Source organism: Protopterus annectens, chromosome 3.part1, assembly GCF_019279795.1.
Source record: "Protopterus annectens isolate FY-2018-M chromosome 3.part1, PAN1.0, whole genome shotgun sequence".
Taxonomy (NCBI): domain Eukaryota; kingdom Metazoa; phylum Chordata; order Ceratodontiformes; family Protopteridae; genus Protopterus; species Protopterus annectens.
Genome location: NC_056732.1, coordinates 1,376,683,818 through 1,376,708,282, shown reverse-complemented (window position 1 = coordinate 1,376,708,282; position 24,465 = coordinate 1,376,683,818). Strand labels below are relative to the sequence as shown.

Sequence of the window (24,465 nt, the reverse complement as noted above, 5' to 3'; positions counted from 1 at the left end):
CAGCATAATTAGTACACATCATACCAATCAGATCTCAGTTTTCTTAAAACTTAATATAAAAAAATATATGTATATATAAAATGGGAGCACTAGAGAATGTCGAGTTACTGAAAACTCGAACGTCATATGGTCGAGACCATATGATCGAGTTTTCAGAAACTCGACATTGAAGAAGAAATAATAAAAAAAAAAAAACAGTAATAAATATCATTTCTGACGGGGGCAAGACCCCCTGCATCTTTCCTACCTGAAAATGTTATGTCATTGATTGCACTGTAGCGAGGAAACAGGAAATCTCCTGTTCTGCACTTCTACATACAACGTGGAATGGGAGATTTCCCTTTCCCCACTGTAGTGCGATCTCGGAGTTGGTGTATTTAAGTGGGGGGGTGTGGCTTCTTTTTTTTTTTTTTTTTTTTGTGGTTTGTTTTTTCATGTCGAGTTTCTGAAAAGTCGATCATATGGTCTTGGCCATATGAAAGTTGAGTTTTCAGAAAATCGACATTCTCTAGTGAATCCATATATAATACATCCTAAATAACACATACATTTTTAACAAGCATATAAACTATTTACACTTGCTGTAATAGGCTTTTCTTTTCAACACAGCTTTATAGGTGACACCATTGTTGTGCCCTGCAAGCATCTAAAAGAACCTGCCATTTAAACTCTCTAAAATCTAGTTCCCCATCTCTGTCTCCATTAAAATCCACTGGAACATGATCTATAACTGTGAAAAGAAACTTAACACTGTCATTGTTACCCACACAGTTTAAAGTGTGCTTATAAAGAGCATTATCCACATTTTTCTTTCTAATGGCATAATAATGTTCATGCATCCTGTTTTTAAGTTGCTTATTGGTCTTCCCAACATAAAACAAAAAACAAGTGGAGCATTCTGCCATGTATACCACAAAGGTAGATTTACAACTGAAAATGCCTGGAACATGCCAAATCTTATTCTGGGTTACAATATCAAATTCTGATCTCTCTGAAATATATTTGCAAAAACTGCAGCTCTTGCATTTAAAAGTACCTGTGTTACCTTGGGGCTTTTTTCTTGGTCTACTTTCCAACATTTCTTTGAAATTCCTTGCTCTTGTGTTTAAAAAAATAGAGGCGTCTCCTACTAACATCTGAAGATCACTGTTGGAAACTAATATTCTCCAGTTGTTAGACACTGTATTTTTGATTTCTTTGTTGTCTATGGTAAAGGTTAACAACATTGACGTAACCCAATCCTTTTTGTCCTGTGTGTTCCCTCGGAGCCCCTCCTTTTCGTTTGTACTAATAATGTCATGCACAATTTTGGAAGGATACTCTCTGTTTTTAAATCTAGAATGCAGTTCCTGCACTAACAGATCTAACTGTGGTTCATCATTTGTAAGTCTCTTAAGTCTTATTAACTGCCCCTTTATAATGTATTTCACATAAGTGGGATGCATACTAGAATAACTCAAAATACTATTACTTGCTACATTTTTATAACTGATGCTGGACCCCAAAAAATCTTTACCTTCTTCTTTGATAACCTCTAAATCTAAAAAAGAAATCTTAAAATTGTCCCAGCTACCAGTAAAATGCAGAAAAGAGGTGCTGTTCATGTCTTCAATAAACAGCAAGAGCTCATTCTGTGTTCCTCTCCAAATAAAAAACAAATCATCAATAAAACAATCGTAACTCACAATTTTGCATCTATTGGCAAACTTGGACATAATGCTGTTTTCCCAGTAAGCCAAAACTAAGTTGGCATAATTGGAAGCCAACCTGGCACCCATCGCCACACCCTTGACTTGCAAGAAATATTTATTGTTAAACATGAAGTAATTGTGTGAAAGAATGTTGTCCATGCATTCCAACATGAACCTGCACTTTTCTAATTCATATTCTCCACTGTTACTCCTAACCCACTCTAAACCCAAATCATTGGGAATACAGGTGTATAAAGATACCACATCAACTGTCACCAACAAATCATCAGCTTCAACCTTAATTTATTTGATTTTGCTTAAAAAAATCAAAGGAATCCCTGATAAAGGATTCTGTCCTCTGCACTATTTCAAGCCGAGTTCTGTCTATAAACTTCGAACATGGCTCTAACTTCGATGCTGTTGAGGAAACTATATCGGGGGGGGGGGTGAACAGTAGAACTTTCCTCAGCTAGTTCTTTCTTGGTGGTGGCCGCTACCACGACAGCATCAACTACTAAGCCCTTTGCGCAATGTGGATGGCCCTCAGGTGCTGAAAGTACCTTGTCAGGTCTCCGGGGGATGGGGTCTATAGAGTCCAGGAGCCTTCTAAGCCCACTGTGTGATTAATTTAAGGAGGTTGTCAGCTAGCAGAGTCACCCAGGAGGTAGACGGGTGAGTTTCAAAGGCCTGCAAGTATACAGACTCCTTAGAGAAAGGGTCTTTGGGCTTCCAATCACTCCTCTGTTTTAGGATCTCCAGAATGTCTCCAAAGGAGATGTCTTTCAGGGGTAACCTTCCCCGTCATTGAAAACCACATTCTCTTTGACTGATTCTTCAGGGGAATCAAGATTTTTCCTCTTACACAATCTCTTATGAGGTGGCTCTTCAGTGGGGACATTTGAAGAAGTCTCGGAAGAGGGGAGACCTTTAACAGGTAGGTCTTGCAACCTTGGAGCTCGCTGTCCAGGAGTAGAGGTTGGTGGCAGATCCCATAAAGCTGGGGTCAGGGTTTGAGACTCTGGTAACACAGAAGCCACCTGGGAAGAGGCAGTGGCCAAGGCTCATACCATGCCTTAAAAGGCAGGACCTCCTGAGGAGGGACGAGTGCCCGCAACAGAGACAAACTTGGAATCGGGGTCACACCCCACCCTGAGAGCCCCACCTGAGAAGCCAGAACCGAGGATGGTTCTCCCGCTGGTGCAGCCTGAAGAGGCAAGGCCGGCTCCATAGAAAAAAAATTACAGTCGACTCTAACCCCTCAGTCCGGACAGCAAAGACACAGTCTCAGGACCCTGTCGGTCCCGAAGGCATTGAAGGTGTCAGAACCATACCCGGCACCAAAGGTAAAAGGGTAGTCAGTGCCAAGGTCACTGGAATCTGTGATGTTGGAGCTGACTGCTCTAAAGCCTGCGAGGTTGTCAGAGGCGGAGAATAAGAAGGGGTTGTAGAAGAGAAACCCCCTGCAGCAGAAAGGAGAGGGGGTTCAGAAGATGGGGGAAGACCCCTGGCTTTCAGAATCTGATCCACCATCCTAACAACATCAAGTTCCGAGAGGCTCCTAGTGAAGTGAACAGAAAATGCAGAACGGGACTCAGGTTTCTCCAGAAAGGGGCTAGGGAGGTGCCACAAAAGGGGGGGGTCAATGAAAAGGGAATAGCTAGTCCTGAGCTGTACATGAAAACCAATCTTCAGCACCATATGCAGGGCCATAGGGGATATCAGCGTCAACACAATCGATGGCGATGCTGGAACCGTAGAAAATGCAGAAGTGGTAGGAGTTGTAATCAGTGTGGGTGTCATAGTCGGTGTTCATAGGTTCATACTAGGCTATCTGCCCTAGGGCATTTATAAGCCTAGCCAGAGTGTGTTTGGCTTTCGCCACCCATTTTAAATTAATTTTGCTATGCCCTTTTTCGAGGTTAGTATACTGTGCCTCTGTCTAACAGTGACACAGAAGTGATACCCGGGGTAAACCTACGATCTCCCATCCACTCATCAAGATTCCTCTTGAAGAGAGTCAATGAGGGACTCTGCCCAACCTGGACTGGTATTTTATTCCAGAGTGAAGGGAGCCTCTGGGTTATGAATCTGTCCCTCCAGCATGTCCTATTTATTTCAGTGCTCAGGTTCAAGTCTCTCGAGCATGTGGCTCGATGGGATTTGGATTTTCTGAGGTGCAGCATGTCCATTAATTCCGGGTTGGACATTGCTTTATACGTCAGGCACAGATTGCCTCTGAGCAGGTGGTATGGGACTGAGTAGAGCTGGAGTTTCTTTAACCGGGCAGCATATGGCATCTGTTTGAGCCCTTTGATCCTCTTGGTGAGGTACTTTTGGGGTCTTTCCAGTTGCTGCAGGTGTCTGGTAAGGTACATCCCAAAAGGGGCATTGTACTCAATTATGGGCCTGATGAGGGATGAGTAAAGAGGCACAATGATCTCCCCTGATGTAGATGTGAATCCCTTCATGATTAGGTGGGCTATATAAAATGTTTTTCTACCACTTTGGCCACGTGGTTGTCAAATGAGAGACTGCTATCAACTTGGGTCCCCAGGTCCCTAATTACTTCTTCTGTACTTAATGGATTACCACCTATGTGGTAATTTGTGGGCACTTTGTTTTTGCCAAAGGGGATGACTATACACTTTTTGGCGTTTAGCTTGAGGCCATGGCTCTGGCACCATAGTTTCATAGTATAATACTAGGCTATCTGCCCTGGGGCATTTGTAAGCCTAGCCATAGTGATGTGGCTTTTGCCACCCCATGAAATGGTACAAAAATGTACAGAATAAATCTAGAATACTGTGCCTCTGTCTAGTAGTGACACAATGAATGTCCCCTTATATAATAGAATTATAGTTTCATAGTATAATACTAGGCTATCTGCCCTGGGGCATTTGTAAGCCTAGCCATAGTGATGTGGCTTTTGCCACCCCAGTTGTCTGTTTCTAAGAGGCCCTTTTGGAGGATGCTTGTGTCGGCTGGAGAGTCGATTATGGCGCTCAGTTTGCAGTCATCTGCGAACTTGGTCAGCCACAGTCCTTCCGTGTTGGCCTGTACCTCCGAGAAATATATACGAACAACAGAGGTCCCAGGACTGAGCCTTGTGGGATGCCACTTGTAACTGGTTTGGAGTCTGACATGGCTCCAGCAATTCTAACCATGTGGGTTCTGTCCTTGAACCAGTTTGCAACCCATCTAGTGACATAGGGGTTTATATTTAAGCTGGTGAGCTTATCTATAATGCCCGAGTGGGGTATTGTATCGAAGGCTTTTGCGCGGTCCAGGCAGGCTGTGTGTACCACCTTCCCCTCGTCAATGGCCTTGGTGATGGTTTCAAAGAAATCGACCAGGTTTAAGAGGCAGGATCTGCCCTTAACAAAGCTGAACTGGGTAGGATCCAGTGTCTGTAGGTCCCCAATATCTTTATTTATGAGGTCCATGATGATCCTTTCCATAGCTTTGCAGACCAAGCTAGTCAGGCTTATGGGGTGATAGTTTCCAGGATCCGTTGAGGCACCACCTTTGTGGAGAGGGACCACTGTTGCTGTACGCCACTCTTTGGGTACATATCCTGTAGTAAGGCTGAGATTGAACAGTAGTTTTATGTTTGGGTTTAGCTCTTCTTGGAGTCCATGTAGGATGCAGCCCGGGACACCGTCTGGTCCCATTGATGCTGTGTTTTTTGATTTGGAGAGGGCGGCTCTTACCTGAGCATCTGAGATGTCAGGGGGGCAGCACTCTGCTGGGATAGATATTTGCCCTTTTGGTGGGGAGAAGTTTGCCCTGAACCTGTCAGTTAGGATGTTGGCAATGTCTGTGAGTTCGGTGTATTTTTTGTCATTTTGGACTAATTCTGAGCATATCTGGGAATTCCCACCCAGGTTCCTAACATAACTAAAGAAAGCCTTGTGATTATCCTTAGTGTCCTGTGCAATTCTTCTCTTGAAGCTGGCCTTAGACGATTTTATGAGTGCCCGTAGTTTTTTGCTAATACTGATCAGAGATGCCTTCCCTTTTCGGGATTTTGCTCTATCATGTAGTAGCTTCCTCCTTCTATTGTATAGTTTGTTTATGGCTGGGGTCCACCAGACAGGATGTCTGCCTTTGGAGGATTGGGTTTTGGTTTTATTTGGGATTGCATGATCCATGCATTCCTGAAGGTGTTCACAGAATGCATTTATAAAGGATTCTGCGGTCTGGGCCGTATTTTTCACAGGCCCGGGGGCTTTGAAGGATTCCACCTCTGTTTTGAGGAGTGTGAAATTTGCTTTAGAGAAGTTTTTCACTGTGGTTTTCTGGGCAGGGGGTGGGGTCGGGATGTGAATATCCAGTGAGATTAGTTTATGATCTGATCTTACCAATGAGGGATACACTTCTGGTCTGGAGCATAGAGTCCCCATGTTGGTGATGATCAGGTCCAGTATGTTTTCCCCTCTTGTGGGAGTGGAAACAAGTTGATCCATAGCATTTGAGTTTATAAATTCTAGGAACCTTTGGGCTAGGGTGTTGGAGCTAGAGTAATTGCGCCCAGTCTATGTTTGGGTAGTTGAAGTCGCCCAATATAATGGTGTTTGGAGAGACCTTCATATTTTCCAGTGTTCTCAGGAAGGCCGAGTGAGGTTCCTGGGTTTGGGAGGGTGGTCTGTAGCAGACTATAAACTGGAAAGCAGTTTTTCCCACTGTTATTTGCACATGGATAATCTCTGATGCTTCGTGCTGTGCCACCAACCTGGAGGTGTGGGTATCTTTGACAAATATTGATACTCCCCCCTCCTTTTGTTGTTCGGTCCAAGTTTTGGGGCCGAAAAGCATGGTATGAGGTATAACCTGGTAGTGCTGGGGTGCTCTTGGGAGCCTTGAACCAGGTTTCTGTTACTGCACAGATATCGATGTTCTCCATGCTAAGGAGAGTTTCGAGTGCGTGCATCTTGAGGTTTAGACTTCTGGCGTTGAGTAGCATTACTCTTAGTTTCTTATCCCTTGCGATACCTATGGAGGTGGGTTTGTCTTTTGAGCCTTGCCTAAAATAGGCACTATGGGGATAGCAAGAGCCTTTGCCAATATCCGAAAGCCCAGGGGTGACAGGTAAAAGCCATCCCTAGCGAAGCACTGTGGCTTGTCGAGCATGTCATCCCAGGCTGACAGGCATTGGATCCCCTTTGAATGACATCAATACTTAAGCCAATTGTTGAAATTGATCATCTTGTCTTCATATTGTGGCATCATTCTTGGTGAGGGTAAGATGCTACTCAAGGTCATGGTCATACCGGCTGGGATACATGCTAAGAGAGCTCCTCTATGTCTCTTTCCATGTAGTCCAGGGAGGTACGTCTCAGGTCATTCACACCAGCATGGACAATTACGGAGACATATTTGTACTTGCCTTGGAGTGACCTGAGTGCTTGTGTTATGTGGCGGATCCTAGCGCCCGACAGGCAGCTCACCGTGACCTTCTCCTTGTTCAGCCTGGTGAGCGGGACGTCAGTGTGCCTGACGATAGAATCACCTATTACAAGTGTATCAGGTGTGTTGTTTAGCCTTAAGGGCTGTGACCGTTCGGCACACTGGCTTTGTGAGCTATGTGTTGCACGTGTTTTGTTTTGGGGTAGCGGTTGCTTGGGTGTCTTCTTTGGAGGTTTCTGCTGCTTAGGCAGATTTTTATTTGGCCTCAACAAGGCAGTAGAGACAATTGGTGCTGATGTCGGAACCGTAGATGATGCAGAAGTGACAGGAGCTGTAATCTATGTGGGAATTGTAGTCAGTGTCGAAGGCAGCAGTAAGGTTGTCAGTGCCAAAGTTTCACTCCATTCTGTCAGTTTCAGAACCTTAGGTCTCAGTTCTGAAGAGGAATCTGCATGTTTGTGTTTCTTTATAGTCTGTGCCGAGGGAGATGTTGGCACCGAGTGGGTAGTTTTAGTACCAGAGGTCGGAGGAGACTGTTCAGCCTTGGACAAGGCTTCTTCATAAGGGGCCTTAAGAAGCCCTTTGAGAATCAATTTATTTTTACGTCCTACAAGGGCTCTATGACTGAAATTCTGGCAGAATGTACAGTCAACACTTAAATGTGGTGCACTCAAACAATAAACGCAGACATCATGACCATCAGGGTTCAGCATTTTTCTGCCACACTCTTTACATTGTTTAAAACCTGAAGGAGAACATTTTGGTTTATCTGCCATTGTCCCAAATAAAAACGAGGAGAGGCAGAAGAAAAATAGGAAAGGAAAGAAGAAAGAAGAAAAGATTTCAAACCACACAATCACACCAGGGGAAAGCTACTAGCAATGGCAGATAGAGAGATTATCTAATGGCAAGGGGAGGGGGGAACTACCAATGATGGTAGTGGAATTACCAACAGTAAAAGGATAAACACACACTTTCTAATGTGTAAGACCAGGAAAAAGGTTTTAGAAGTTAAATATCAAGAAAAAAAAGGAATATTTTACTTAGCTCTGAGAGAGGAATCAGCTGACATGTCTTAGCAGTAAAAGTGGGAAAACGAGATCTGAGGTAATGTAGAGAGGGGCATTATGGGTAGACCAGTAGCTCAAAAGATTGGTGCGAGCTATGTAACAGCCGAATCAGAACAGTACCCAAGAGTCAAGAATAGATGAAGACTGACAATATCAGATCAAGTGTTTTCTGTAATTAAGTAGGCTTGAAAATGGGACAGAATGATGAGTGCTATCTGAAGTTTTAAGCTTCTTGCATATGCAATGTTATTTTTTTCCTTTAGCAAATATATGTTCAGTGGGAGTTAAGAAGTCTGCAGATGAAGGCAGTTGTACAATCTGTTCTTATGTTTCTATGGTGATGAGTTGTCTGCAGGTGTAAGCAATTAATCTTGAGAGTTCTGAGCATGGTTTGCTGAACGAAATGCAAAATTTAAAGGTACAAGTGCAAACAGTTCAGTAAAACATAACATTTGAAATTATTGGAAGGAAATAAGAGCTAGCAGCTTCTTAGCAGTCTTAATAGTGCAATGTATTTAACAAAACAGTGCAGAATCTAGTTTTATTTAAAGATAGCCAGTGCACTTTTTCTTAAGAATAAAAGTTAAAGCTCTCTGAAAGTGAAAGAATACAAGCTGTTTTTCACACCTGGAAGGGGAACAGAGATATGAATATACAGACAGCAATCAGACTAAGTGCAAGCACAGGCTGTAAAATGCGTTTTAGCATTGATAACCTTAATTTTAGGTTAGGTAATGCCTGTGGGTGCGGGAGTCGCTTTGGGACAATTGTTTCTATCAGGAGGATTACATTTCTTTTTTGAAGCTGTACATAGTTGTTTGTGCTTATTCTAATTTAATAGGTTATGGGGTGTTTTGTGTGAGTGTGTGTACGCATGTTTTTGTTTGAGGGTTTTCATTATAGCAAAAAAGTCTTGAAAAATGTGACACAGGTTCAAATAAAAGATGACAAGAAATAACTGTATTAAAGATTAATCTGCCAAACATTAGTGTTTGCATGCAATGCAAAGGTTGTAAAAAATGAAGTTATTTCTTACCACAATGTTCCATCTGCATTGTTCATCTTCTTTCATTCATCACTGATGGGTTCATTTCCAAGCCCTGGGAACTGAGTCGGCCTTTTTACCAAGCTCGCGCCAGCCAAAAAACACTCAAGCTAAGTCTCTACCCAGAATGCCCTTCTCCCTGTTACCTCAGATCGAGTTTGCGAGAGAAAATAAAGTAAAGCCAAGGCCACTTCTGCACAATTACCCTAGGGCACCACTTAGACCCAAAGCATTCCCCAGGAGCCTTTGGAGGGGGAAGGAGGGTGGGAAGTGATGAATGAAAGAAGATGAACAACACAGATGGAACATTACGGTAAGATGTAACTTCTTTATCTGATGTTGTTAATCTTCTTTCCATTCATCACTGATGGGACAGAATCCCAAGCTACCTTGAGGTCCATGGGCAGCCCTTGTGGAAGAACATTCCTGAGTACCATTGAGCCGAAGGCAGCTCTCCCTCTGGAGACCAGGTCCAATTTGTAATGATTGATAAAGGTATGAGCCTTAGCCCAAGTAGCTGCTGCACAGATGTCATCCATGGAAGCCCTGGAATGGAAAGCTACCGATGTTGCCATAGATCTAGTGGAGTGAGCTTTAACTTTTGGCATAGGTTCATTACTGAGGGAATAGGTGAAATGTATGCAGTCCCTTAGCCATTTTGATAAAGTAACCTTGGAAACGGCCCCTCCCATTCTGGGCCTAGAACAGGAGATGAAAAGCTGTTCATATTTACGGATAGGTTTGGTCCTGTCTAGATAAAATCTCAACTGTCTATGCATGACTAAAGAGTGTAGGCAGTACTCTCCTCTATTGGCAAAATTCGGAAAGAACATTGGTAAATCAATGATCTGGTTTATGGAGAATTCAGAAAACACTTTGGGGGAAAAAGGATGGATTCATCTGAAGTGATACTCTGTCTTTAAGAAAGACCAGATAGGGCCTCTTGATACACAATGCCTGCAGCTCCGAGACTCTTCTGGGAGACGTGATGGCTACCAAGAATGATTTCCAAGACAAAAACTTTAGGTCACACTTTGCAGCAGATTCAAAGGGTTTCTGAGTCAAAAACTGAAGGACTAGAGTGAGGTTCCATGGTTCCACAGTCTGACAGGAGACCTGATATGAGAAGTCCCCTTGAAGAAAGACTTGCAAATGTGTAGAGATAAGACGGGTGCCATCTATACTATTGTGGAAACTGGAAATTGTCACAAGATGTACTCCTATGGTAGAGGCAGAGGCTCCAATATCAAAAAACCTAGCCAAGTATTGAAGCACTGCAGTAACTGGAGCCGAATACTGGTCTAGCTTGTTATCCTTGGACCAGATGGAGAATCTTTTCCATTCATCCTGGTATAGTCTTCTGGTGGATGGTTTATGAGAGGCCAGAATGATGTGTCAACAAGCGAGAAGAGACTGGCTTGCCTGGCTACTAGTGGAAATGGAGAAACCAAGCTGTCAGCTTGAGACTGGACAGATTTGGGTGACAACCCTTGGGGGTGAGTAATCAAATCTGGTAGAGGGTCCAGAATCCACGGCAGGTATACTAGGTGAGGCCAAAGGAAGGGGGACCAAACTTGTCAAGGCCAGAATGGGGCTATGAGGATCACCTTGCATCTCAACTGAACAGCTTTCTTTAGAAATTGTGGGATCAGAGGGATGGGAGGATAAGCATAAAGAAGTCCCGTGGGCCAGTCATGGATCAGAGCGTCCCTCGGTTACTCCCCTTCCAGGGAAAGTAGGGTGAAATAGCTGCTGCATTTGGTGTTTGATGAGGAGGCAAAAGGAACGCAGCAGGGCTGGCCCCAGTTTTTGAAAAGTGAGATTTTTTTGTTACGGAGAAAGTTGCATTTGAAACAATGTTTTAACAAAAGGGATGATTAATGGTGTTAATTATGAATGTTTTGATACTTCTGAGGATTCTTTTCATTCTTGTATATCTGTTTTAGATAATTCTGTTGAGTGTGCTGCTAATGCATATACTACCTTTGATACTAGTGCAATTAAGACTAAAAGCTGCTTTATTCCTCCATATACTAACACGTATACAGAGTTACATTTGCATTCTTAACTTTGAGGTAGAAAGGCATTATAGTACGTTAATGTGCAATAAAACTAATGTTTGTTTCAATTTAGATAAGCAACAATGGACTGAATTTCGCACATTTTGTAATGATAGAAAAAGCCATCTGACAAAGGTAATCAAATAGCGATTATGAATTTTGCGCAATACTTAGATATGTGTTATTTACATCTAAATAATAGAAATGTGATACTGATTGTTATTTTAAGGTAATTGATGAGTATTTGTTATTGCCTGACAAGGGTCAACGCTTGGGTCATCTTTCCCCTAATGATGTAACAAAACAATTTGGTGTGGATAATAGTAGTCTTGCTGTCTTCTACTGTTTACCTAAGACCCACAAGGGCCTTAATAATTTAACTGGGAGACCTATTGTTTCTGCTGAAAGGTACTTTTTAAAATCTATTAGCACTTTTCTCCATGAATTTCTAAAAAAATGTTTCAAAATTACCTTCATATATTAGGGATAGCCATGATTTCTTATCTAAAATACAGGGCTTTAGATGGAATAGCTCCATGTATTGGTTATGTATGGATGTAAAAAGTTTATATACCAACATCAGACATGATGTTGGTATTCAGGCCTTGTTTCATTTCTTAGGTGATTCCCCTATGTCTTAATTTTTGATTGACTTGGTTGTACTTGGTTTAAAAAATACTTTTTTTGTTTTTAATGGAGAAATTTTTCATCAGTTGCAGGGGACTGCAATGGGGGTGGCTTTCACCTCCATGTGTGCCAATTTGGTTATGGGAAAGTTTGATAATATATATCGTGACCATTTTTATAGATCCCAGGCCTTGTTATAGCTGAGGTTATAGATGACCTTATTTTTTGTGTGAAGGCCCTATGGATGCGGCCTCCCAGTTTGTGGAAGATTTACAGGTTAATAATATGGGCCTACAATTTGATGGCATTCAGCTGGGTATAGAGGTTAACTTTTTGGATATTAAACTTAAGACAGTTGAATACAGGGCTACATAGTAAATTTGCACAGAGAAATCAATTTCTTTATGGAAGTAGTCATCCAGATCATTTAATGAAAGTTTTACCCTATAATGAATTCCTAAGGATACAAAGACTTTGCAAAATGGATGAAGTTTTTAACCAGGAAATTTTGGAATGTGAAAAAATGTTTTTAGATAGGGGTTATGATACCAGGTTAGTTGTGGAAGCAAAAGCTAAGGTAATGGAATTAAGATGGCCTAATGTTCAAACTAATTGGGGGATTTAATAGTAATGTCCAAAATGATAGGGAGCCTGCCTATATTTTTAGTTCTTATATAGGTAATAATCAAATTAATTCTAATGATATTTACTTTGTCAGTACTTTTAATGTTATTAGTGACAAAGTTGTGAATACTGTTCATCAATTTTCGTCCATGTTACTCAGGGATAAAGAACTGAGTGGACTGCTGCCTAATAGGCTGCAGATCTCCTATAAGAAGGCTAGAAATTTAGGGGATACGGCAGTACATGACCAGTTCGAACCTCCCATTGTGGGATTTGGTACAGAAATGCCTATGCCCAAAGGTACTATACCCTGTAATAAATACTCTGTCTGCAAAAATGTGATCAATTGTTTTGAATACATTAATGGACATCATTTTTCTGTGAAATGTAACTTTAGTTGTAATACTTGTGGGGTTATATATGCTCTGAAGTGCAGTTGTAATAAATATTACATTGGTGAAACTAGTAGAAGTTTCAAAGTGCGATTTCAAGAGCACCTAAGAGACATAAAAAATGCTAAGACAGACAGCCATTTAGGCAGTCATTTTTTGGACTTTCATAGTTCAAGCCCTGAATGTATTTGCGGCTGTGTTCTGGAGAAAGTTGAGGTGTCTTTGGGTGAATTGGTCAGCTTAAATAGTAAGCTGCGTAGAAGAGAAACCTCATATATTTTAAAATTCAACACATTGGAACCATAAAGGTTAAATAAAGATTGTGATTGGAAATATGTAATTTTATTTAATTAGCAGTGGGTGTGACTTGTTAATTTTATCTGTATATTACTATGGTGTTTTTTTACTCTTTGAAGGCTGTATAGCCGAGGCGCTAAGTTAATACATTCCGTGGTGCATTTTGGCTGGCTTGTTGCTTGTGGTATTTTTCTCTATCTTGTGTTGTGGTATTACTACTACTGATATGAGAAGTCCCCTTGGGGAAAGTCTTGCAAATGTGTAGAGAGATAAGAGGGGTGCCATCTATACTATTGTGGAAACTGGAAATTGCCACAAGAGGTACTCCTATGGTAGAGGTAGAGGCTCCATTATCAAAATACCTAGCCAAGTATTGAAGCACTGCAGTAACTGGAGCCGAATACCGGTCTAGCTTGTTATCCTTGGACCAGATGGAGAATCTTTTCCACTCATCCTGGTGTAGTCTTCTGGTGGATGGTTTATGAGAGGCCAGAATGATGTGTCAAACAAGCGAGGAGAGACTGGCTTGTCTGGCTACTAGTGGAAGTGGAGACACCAAGCTGTCAGCTTGAGACTGGACAGATTTGGGTGACTTAACCCTTGGGGGTGAGTAATCAGATCTGGTAGAGGGTCCACAATCCATGGCAGGTATACTAGGTGAGGCCGAAGGAAGGGGGACCAAACTTGTCAAGGCCAGAATGGGGCTATGAGGATCACCTTGCATCTCAAACGAACAGCTTTCTTTAGAAATTGTGGGATCAGAAGGATGGGAGGATACGCGTAAAGAAGTCCTGTGGGCCAGTCTTGGATCAGAACGTCCCTCGGTGACTCCCCTTCCAGGGGAAGTAGGGTGAAATAGCTGCTGCACTTGGTGTTTGATGGGGAGGCAAAAGGATCGCAGCAGGGCTGGCCCCAGTGGCTGAAGATTGCTGACGCCACCTCAAGGTTGAGGGACCACTCATGAGGATGCATCTGCTCAGCTTGTCCGCAATCACGTTGGAGCTCCCCGGGATATGTGTTCCTATTCAAAAGTGCTTGGAAGTAATTGCCCACTGCCAAATTCTCATGGTTTCTCGATATAGGGGATAGGACTTAGTTCCTGCTTGTTGATATACCAGGCCACTGACATATTGTCTGATTGAAGTGCAATTGACCTGGAAGGGAGAGCTGAATGGAAGGCCTGCAACGCTAACAGCACAGCTCTCAGTTCCCGAACACTGATATGCAGGTGGACCATGTGCCTTGAACAGTCTTTCCCTGGAAATGGCCCTCCCACCCGATCAGGGAAGCATCTGTGGTCACAATGGCTGTAGGCTGAGGACACTGAAATGGACGAATCCAAAGTTCTACGTCTGGCCTCATCCATCAAAGCAGGTCCTGTTTGCAGGAGTTGGTTATTCAAATCTGGTAACTGAGGGGGAGACAGTTTGGGAACCACTGACACAGAAAGAGCCATTGCAGAATCCGCATGTGTAGCTTTGTTAAAGGCATTATTGGGATTGATGCTGCCATAGGACCTAGGGCCTGAAGAACTTCCCTTGCAGAAACTGTTGTTTGTGAGAGTATCACCCAAAGTTGAAGCCTCAATCAATGTAGTCTGTGACTTGGGAGTGATACCAGACAGGACTGAGTATTGAACACTGCTCCAATTAACTCTATTTGTTGTGCAGGGACAAGGTTTGATTTCTCCCAATGTATCGCTATTCCCAACAGTTTTGCCAGAGAGAGAGTATAATGTAGTGCTGTTACCAGAAGATGCTCAGTGGGGACAGTAAGGAGCCAGTCATCCAGATATGGAAACACCCAGAATTATTTTAGTCTCAAGTGAGCTGTTAACACTGCCATGCATTTCATGAACACTCTGGGGGCTGTACAGAGACCGAACATCAGGGCATGGAATTGATAATGACTGGCTCCTAGCCGGAAGTGAAGCAGACTCCTGGAGCGTTTGTCCATCTTGATGTGGTAATATGCATCCCAGAGATCTACAGAGCACATCCAATCGCCTTCTCTTAAAAAGGGGAGAATGGCCTGAACCGTGACCATCCGAAATTTGGTTTGGTTGACAGACTTGTTTAAGCTGCTGAGATCCAAAATGCGTCTCCAGTCCCCTGTCATTTTTGGCACTAAAAAGAATCTCGAGTTAAATCCGGATCCGCGCTAGTCTGGTGGGACTGTTTGGATGACTCTTTTTGAGACAGCTTTATAATCTCTGAAGCTGCTTCTTCCCTTTGACTGGGTGGAACGTCGGGAAGTTTTCTTGGGAAATTTAGCTGACAAGAAAGGGGAATGGTGTAACCTCTGGTGATAATGCTCTGCATCCAACGATCGGTGGTGATGGACTGCCAGGCAGCTTGGTGCAGAGGGAAACTACCCCTGACTGCTTCCAGAGGCAAGCAATTGGGCTGCTCCTCAAGAGCGCTGATAAGGCTGTCCAGAGAAGGAATCCTTGGAGCCCTGATTACAAGGACTCCCTCTGGCTCTATAGGGAAGTCTTCCAGAATTGTTATCCCCTCTGTCTCTGGGAGTATCATCACCACATGCGGCACAGAAGGGACCCTGAGATTTCTTATGCCACATCTTTCCACTCCTGTGATTCCTGAAGAAGGTACACTGAGGGTTGGAAAACCATAGGCTTATGGCAGACAGGGTCTTTCCATCTTGCTCGCACCTGGCTAGCATGTCCTTCACTTTGGAGCCAGAAAGGGATGAAGCTTTGATGGGAGCATTCAGAAAGGAAGACTTGAAGGGGTCTGCAAGGTCACAAATGCGCATCCAGGCATGATGCCTCATAACAATGCCCGAACCCACTGCTCTAGCCACCCCTTCGGTTGCATGTGACAGCAACTTCATGGATGAGTTGGATATTGATTCCAGAGTTGCGATTTGCAAGGCCACTTTGTCCCTGACCTCATCAGACAAATGACCTGCAAGCATCCCAGAGAGTTCGGAGATCAAGACCCTCTGGAGCCTCGTAAAATGTGCCAAATAATTCAGGGACCATATGGCAAAGGTCCCTGATGCAAAAACACGCTTCCCAAGTCTGTTCACCACCCGGGACTCCCTGTTGGGTGGGTGGACAGTGGGACTTTCCTCAGCCAAGTCCTTTTTCGTGGCCACCGCCGCCACCACCACAGCATCAACTGGTAACTTTTAGGCCCAATGCGGGTTCTCCTTGGGAGGGGAAAGAATTTTGTCTGGTCTCCAAGGGATTGCCTCAATGGAATCAGGGTTCTTCCGAGTGAGCTGCACGACGAATAGGACGAGCTCACTGGCAGACGAGGTCACCCAAGAGGTAGAAGACCGGGCGCGAAAACCCTGCAGGAACACGGACTCCTCAGATGAAGGGTTGGAGAGCTTCCAGTCACTTCTCTGCTTTAACATTTCCAGGATGTCTCCAAAGGAAACATCATCAGGAGGTGACCGTGAAGACCCCCTCACCATCATCGTAATCTGTGCCTTTCATTAAGGACTCCTCGGGTGAGTCCATGTGCTTCCTCTTGCACGTCTTCATTCAAGGGGGTTCCTCAGTGGGGGTCTCTGAGGAGGACTTGGAAGAGCGGGTACCCTGAACAGGAGTGTCCTGCGGCTTCTCTGCCTGGTGTCCCGGGAGGGGTGGTCTGTGACAGCTGTAGCTCAGAGGGTGAAAACTGGGGTTCCGACATTGAAGGAGTGCTGCCAGAAGCAAAAGCGCTCTCCATCACGCAGAAGGCATGCTTGCCCGAAGAGGGATGGGAGACTGGAACTGAGAAAGACGACGAACCCATCCCCACGGATGGAGCCTCAACCAGGAGAGGTGCGGACACAGCTATCGACACCAAGGAGAGAGGTGGCTCCGTACCCCAGGCTGAAGCGCCAGTTCCCCAATCCCCAGATTGAGGAAGGACCAGTTCAGTGGGAACCACAGACGAAAATGACAAACTCGGAGCTAGCGTGAGATGCAACCTAGGCGCCGAGTTAATGGGTTCCAAGAAAGATGTTGAAGCAGAAGGCTTTGGAACCGAGGTGGTCAAAGGAGGAGTGTAAGATGGAGTCCATGGATAAGGTAACCCAAGTCCTGCAGGTGGATGGGTCTTAGAAAGTGAGGGGATCCCCCTGGTTAACAACAGGTGGTCTACAAGACACACCATGTCATATTCAGAAAGGCTCCTGGTGGATCTAGTGGATACTCCGGACGTTCGATGAAGGGGCTATACGCTTGGCCCAGAAATGGATCTGGGGAGGAGGAATATCGAGTCCATGGTGCAAGGTCTGCTGGCACTGAAGTCTCTAGTTTCGAGACCAGAAGTACAGTGGTCAAATCCAGTGAAGTCAGTACAACGGTCGATGCCGAAGTGGCACTAGGAGCTGAAACAGTCTGTTCCAAAAAGGAAACTAATGAAGTAGTCGAAGGTGTGCCCTGAGCAGAAGTGGCCGCAGGTGCCAAAGTCGAAACAGGCGTAGTAAGGTCTATAATCTGTGCCAGAGGCAGGACTGGTGCTGAAATGGTTGCCGGTATTGATGGTTTTCAGATGGTCAGAGCCAAAGAAGACGGAGTCAAGGGGGCTGATTTATACTCCAAAGATAACTTTGGGACCTTTGATTTTCCAGGCTTGCTCTGATCACCCGATGGTGAAGAAGGAACAGAGTGGGATCTCTTTTTGTCCTTAGAAGGAGGGGTTGAGACTTCCATCGCAGAAATGGTCTCTGAGAAGGGAGACTTGAGTAACCCTTTCAGAATGAGTTTATTTTTGCACTCATTGAGAGTGCGGTGACTGAAACTCTGACAAATGTCACATGAAGGTTGCACCAAAAGGTGGGACACTCCCAAACAGTATACACAGTCATCATGAAAATCACTGTTAGGTAGCTTGCCCTTACATGAAGTATAATGCTTAAAACCTGAAGTACCCTCTTATCAGACATCTTGACAGAGAAAAAAAAAACACAGGCCAAATGTATAATCCAACTATAATCAAAGTCAACTCCGTTCAAAGAAGTCACAAATACAATACACTGGTATGACAGAGAAAGGAAAGGAAACACCTGAATGAAAGACAGCTAACAGATTAAACAATACCAACTATGGTGTTGAAGAAATACCACAAGGGTAAGGGAGGAAGGCCGTACCAACAATGGTACTTGAAAGTGTACCAATGGTAACTACGGGTAGAGAGGAAATGCCAAGGTCAGACAGAAGAAAAGACACTAGAAAAACTAATCACTTAATAAAATATGAAGATATCCAAAATTTTTCGCACAAATATCAAAAAAGTTTCACTTAGCTGAGAGCTTGGCTGAAACGTGGCTTTACAGCTATGCGGCACATGAGATCTGAGGTAACAGGGAGAAGGGCATTCTGGGTAGAGACTTAGCTCGAGAGTTATTTGGCTGGTGTGAGCTTGGTAAAAAGGCCGACTCGGTTCCGAGGGCTCAGAACTGAACCCATCAGTGATGAATGGAAAGAAGATTAACAACATCAGATCAGACATTCAAGAAAGCTGTAATGTAGAACAGGTGGGAACAATAACTTCTTAACACAATGGTTATGCTAGCCATATTATTTTGGAATGCAAATTGCCTTACAAGTATAAACAAAAAGGTAAGAGTATTGAACTATATTAAGAAATGTAGAATGCGAACAGCAATGCTGCAGGAGACATATTTGGAAAGAAACAAGCATGTGAACTTGATAAAGAAAGGTGTACAGGATGGATATTCAACAGAATATCAGGGGCAGAGGAAAAGGGGAGTAATCATATTAATTGTTAGAGGAGCACTGATAGTGATATGAGGAAATAAGATGATAATGGTAAATTTGTGGTAGTAAGGTGCCACTGGCAAGGGAGAAGGATTACACTGCCATGTATTTATATTCAACCAAAAACTATTACGGAGCTTAAGAAATTTTTGGGAGAAATAATCAGCTTTCAGCAGAGAATATTACTTATAGGTGGGGAATAGAACTTGATTTGCAACAATGAGGATGTATTTCAGTGACTTAGAAGAGAAAAATATAACAAAAAAAGGGTAGAGTTCTGAAGAAAGTTTTGAAAGTATGTGGTATAGAAGATGTACATTCAGTAGTAGGAACTCAGAGAATTTACACATTATTACACAAGGTACATAAACTGGGCCAGACTGGACATAAATCATATGTCAAAGGAAAATGTAAAATTAATTGAAAGCTTCGACACAAGTTTCTCACACCTCCTTCTTCTAATAGCCAGGGTAAAATGCTGCCACATGTAGTCGTCTAAGGATTATTTTTTCAGATTTGACAATAGATAATTTAATATGCTATGAACCAGATAAACCAGAAGAAATACAGAAGCATGGGAGGGGCACAGCTCTTAACATGAAGACATTGTGCTGAGTCAAAATAATGTTGCTGAAGCCAGAAAGCATCTGAAAGAACACCAGTTAGTTAACAAAATCCACCACTGGTCTGTGAGACTACTTGATTCACCATATAAAAGTTGATCTGACAAAGAACACAGAGTCCTTTTCCAAATGATGTCTAATTTCTAGTTTCAGAACTCTACAATAAACAACCACTGAGTGGCTGTATATTAATCAGGTGAACGAATAAGCTAGAGGACAATTAGGACTCATTTTACTTCCCTGACTGCTGCAGTACATGGTTGCTTTCATCTGATTAGCAAGTCAGGTATATCACTGCAATGGAAGTTAATGGAGAAATTTGACGTCCAGGGGCTACAGCCAAATACAGCTGTTAAAGATAAGGCTTCTTGCTGTAGCCCCTGGAAGTCAGGTTTCTCCATTAACTTGCATTGCAGGCATAACACTCTACACACAGGGCTGGGCAGCACACTGTGTCAGGAATCTGGAGCGGTTGTATTTGCCAGCAGAATGTGGTTAGACTAAACCAAGCAAGGCCATCACATTGCAGCTGTTGAGGACCTTTACATGGTCTATGTCCCCTCTCCCTGCTCTGACACACACATATGCTTGTGTGTAGGCTGGGAGGCAATTGGAGGGCTACCAAAAGCACATGTCTGCCCCTGGCCACACACAGATCATCTCCTACTCCATCTCCTCTGTCTCCAAGTCCATCCCCCTAAGTCCTCAGAGTCCTGACCTCTACCACAGCTCAGTAGGCAAGGCCTAGCACAGTCCCTTCCTGGATAGGCATGCCCATCTGCCCTTTTACTCCATCATTTGCCCAAGCTGCTAATCAAAGTTGGGTTGTCTCTATAGCAAGAGAGTGACTGGAGATCCTCATTACTAACTACTGCAGACAGTCCTGGAAAACACAACGAAAAATATACAAAAAAAATGTTAATTTTTTTACCACATGGTGAACTAATGCAAAATGTATCACAGGAAAAGTGAAACTAGTCTCCTGAATGATATTATTCAAATAAAAAAATTGAAATGTGAAAAATAAAAACTTTCTTTATATCATCCTTTATAAGTTAAACTTACTTTCCAATAGTACTCATATCAAACTTGTATTGCCGGAAACTGTTGATTCCACGAATGGTGATGGCTTCGATATGGTAGCGAAGAAAGAGGCCATGATCACCCTGTGGCCTCCCAGACCCTTGCTTCAGTACCATCAACATCATGGTCTGCAGATTGTGTACATATCCTGGAAGGCTTTCCCAGTCATCACGCTGCAGCTACAAGACAAACATACATTGGGCTACTGTTAGGTAAACAATCCAACATTTCCACACCCAATGTAGTTAGATATGCTTACCCATCATCACAAGATATACAGAGAACACAAAAGATCACTATTTACCCAATGGACATGCACTTAAGGACTAACTATTTTAATTTGGCTGTAAACCAACTCACAGGATCTTTCTGAGCTAAACAAAAGTCTGTTTATGTATATTTATTAACTAGGATGCTACATCTGAGCTAAAAGCCCCTCTTACACACAGTCCCAGGAAGGAAAACTCCATTCAGTACAAATAACACATTTATAGTATAGGATGGATAGCCCTCAACCATTCCCAAATTAGCCTTATATTTTTGCCCTTTTCCTCATAAAATGTTTGGCTTTCTGGTGAATCACTGAGAATTACAGTCACTCTTTAATACCAAACATTACAGAGTTTCTTACTTCTTATTCTTCATAAAATGCACGTTAATGCAAAACCTACTGCTCTGTCAATTTTCTAAGTGAATTAGAGTAGCAGTAAAAAAAAAAATCATTGCCCCTGAATTTGGGCCTTGGTACCAAATTATTTCTGTCTCTGCTCCTGACTCTTGAGAAAAAAAAACTTTAAAGGTATGACAGGGTGGCACAGGTTTGAAATATGACACTGTACAGAGTATTTTCTTCTAACAGACCCCAAGAGAAAGAATTAGCTCTTAAGTACAACTATTTCAGATTTTTATAAGAAAATACTTGTTTTTAGAAACAACCTTAAAATGTAAACGAGAGCAGAATGATATAGGAAGCTACTTACTGCTCTGAAGAATCATAAGCAAATTACAGTTGTGTAAGTAACCCTATTGTAAAAGTAAATGTTCTAATAGGTCACCGTTGCAGTAGGCTAACCTAAATCTGTTATAGCCTTGCCTAGGATATGACCACCAGCCAGCTTTCAAAGCATTAGGCACCATCCGTGTCCCCAAACTGCCATTGGCTTGAGCATAATCAAAAAGAGGCAGCTTGTGTGCCAACATCTTCAGACATTAAGGACGGCTACAGGCCTGAATGGAAAAATGCTAGGAAAGGAACAGCAAATTTAAAAAAAAGCAACTATATTCACAAGGATATTTTACATATCTATATATAAAAAATATATAAAGGAATATACTGAAGTTAGTACTAAAAACATCAACTGCATAAGGTCATAAAAAGATCAACACCCTAACACACATGCTCTGATGCATACTCTTAAGACCCAGCAAAAGCAAGCTACTATTTTTTTCCATGGGCAAGCCCCCTGGCACAACCCACTCCCCCTGCTACTTATAAATACTAACTCCAAGGTCACACAACCTCCAGGAAAGGGGCATATTCCTCAACCCCAAGGATTGTCAATCTGTCACAACTACAGATCGCCTGTTTTGTCAAGCAAAGTATCCCAACGAAATAGATGTCAACATTGGGAGTTTTGCTTATTAACACACACACATACAACCTGGCAATATATACTGGAGTGAGGGGATGGGACGGCTACTGCAACAGTAATATGCTTGTAACACATCTACATTTATGGCAAATTTACTTAGAGAATGGGTGGATCACAAAGTCAATATCAAGACCAGGCATTCTTCAAGAGGGTATTAGTCTGCAGGCAGATCACAGTATCAAGTGTGCAGCTTCACGGCAGCATATTAAGTCACTGTGAAGCATAGGCTGAGCACAAACAGCTGTCATGTAATTTTCTCTTGCTAAACAAGTCCATTTAGCAAGTATTAGTTAACAAAAAAAAAAAAGAAATTAAACTAAAAGAAAAAAGTAACTGCAATAAGCAGTTACAAAGAGCTGGCATTTTCTTCCCCCTTGCGCTCCACAGAGTTTAAAAAACATTAATAAATAAAACAAAGCTAATGTAGTTACCTACATTAGAAGGAAGTGTGTCTGTGCGTAGGAGAGTGAGTGAAAGAGAGTAGGTGTACGTGTGAGTGAGGGAGTAAGTGTGTGCTTGTATGTGTACACAAGTGTCAGAGAGACAGACCAGACAGATGGAGAGTATGTGTGTGTGTGTGTGTGTGTGTGTGTGTGTGTGTGTGTGTGTGTGTGTGTGTGTGTGTGTGTGTGTGTGTGTGTGTGTATGTGTGTGGTGTCTGAGTGAGAGAGATACTGTACTTTTTCGCAGAAGAATTCTGAATAAAACAAACAATAATGCCTTACAGAACCAAAACCAGAGACCATTTTTAAATATTACCCTAATTCACTTAAGACGTTGATAAAGCAAAAGGTTCTGCATTAACATACACTTCCTGAACAATAAGTAAGAAATTTATTTATTTATTTATTTCCAGTTTGATTACCGGGGAAGTCCACTGGGCCAGAACGTGCCCATTTTCAGTGGAGGCCCGGGGAGAAAAGCTCCAAAAGCAATGAGAATACAATCTAAGTTACACAGTGTTGAAGGTAAAAAATACATGTATAATTACATTCATACAGTTAGCAAAAATGCAAATGCACACAGTATACCTCAAAAACATCATTAAGGAAGGTAGATGAAACAAATTTTCAGTAGTTTCCCTTCAGAGCAGCAAGTTTCAACTGTCTGTAATATAGAGATCTGAGGTTACTTGATATTTACAACATTTACATACAAGGAGTAGAGAGAGATAATTACTTAAACTGAGAAGTAGCTTAAGTTTGATTCAGTAGCAATAGAAAATTAATAGTTCTAGGGTAGTGAGAAGTGAAAGAGTATAGAGGGTTCAAAGGGTAGTAATTTAAATTTAAGTGGGATGAAAGCAGGAACACTTATGTTTAGAAGACAGGTAAGAGAAAAGTTGGGTTTTGAAGGATTCAGAATTAGATGTTGTTCTAAGTGAAGGAGGGAGAGAGTTCCATTTCCTGCCTAGAGAGTAGGAGAGAAGGAGTTGGCCAGCAGGGCGTTTGGGTTTGTGGATAGAGATTAAATTTTGGTGCTCAGATCTTAGAGATCTATTTGGGATGTACAGAGGAAGGATGTTTGTTAAGGCTGGGCATTTATCAGGGTAGAATATTAATTTGTGAGCAGTGGTTAGTTGGAGATAGTCTAGGTAGTTAGAGAGTTCTAGCCAGTTCAGAGTTTGTAGGGAAAGGCAATGGTGAGTAGAGGTTTTTGATTTGGTTGCAAATTTGGAGATTTTATTATGGCAGATTTCGAGTTCAGAGGAGTTGGAAGAAGACAGTTTAGTTAGGAGTGGGCTCCATATAGTAAAGATGGTAGAAGATAGGTAGTTGCTAAGGTGGGCCTAGAGGAGTTAGAGAGAAAGTGGTTGTTCCTATAGAGCATACCTAGCTTTTGGTGGGTTTTCTTTATGTTTTGTTGTATGTGGATATCAAATTTAAGGTGCTCCTCTATGGTGACACCAAGGAATTTTGCAGTTGGGACCACCTCTATGGTAGAGTTGGTTTGGCTTAAGATTTTGAAAGCATTTTTGTCAAAAGTGAAAGCCCTGGAGGGAGGGAAAAGAAGAATTTTAGATTTATTAGAGTTGAGAGAGAGAGATGATTTTGGTGCATCCAGTTCTCAGTAGTGGAAAAAGCTATTTGGGTTTTTGTCAGTAGTTCAGGAAGGTTAGAGGCGGCACAGACTAAGGCAGAGTCATCAACGTATT

General features: G+C 42.6%; 1 protein-coding gene across 1 annotated transcript in view; it reads right to left on the bottom strand.

Annotated features, from left to right (window-relative positions):
- GPAA1 (glycosylphosphatidylinositol anchor attachment 1) overlaps nucleotides 1-24,465 on the bottom strand; it is a 1,710,146-nt gene that overhangs the window by 289,204 nt on the left and 1,396,477 nt on the right. The window contains exon 8 of the mRNA XM_044067413.1: nucleotides 20,641-20,837. Within this exon, the coding sequence (XP_043923348.1) occupies nucleotides 20,641-20,837 (197 nt within the window). The remainder of the gene's footprint in view (nucleotides 1-20,640; nucleotides 20,838-24,465) is intronic.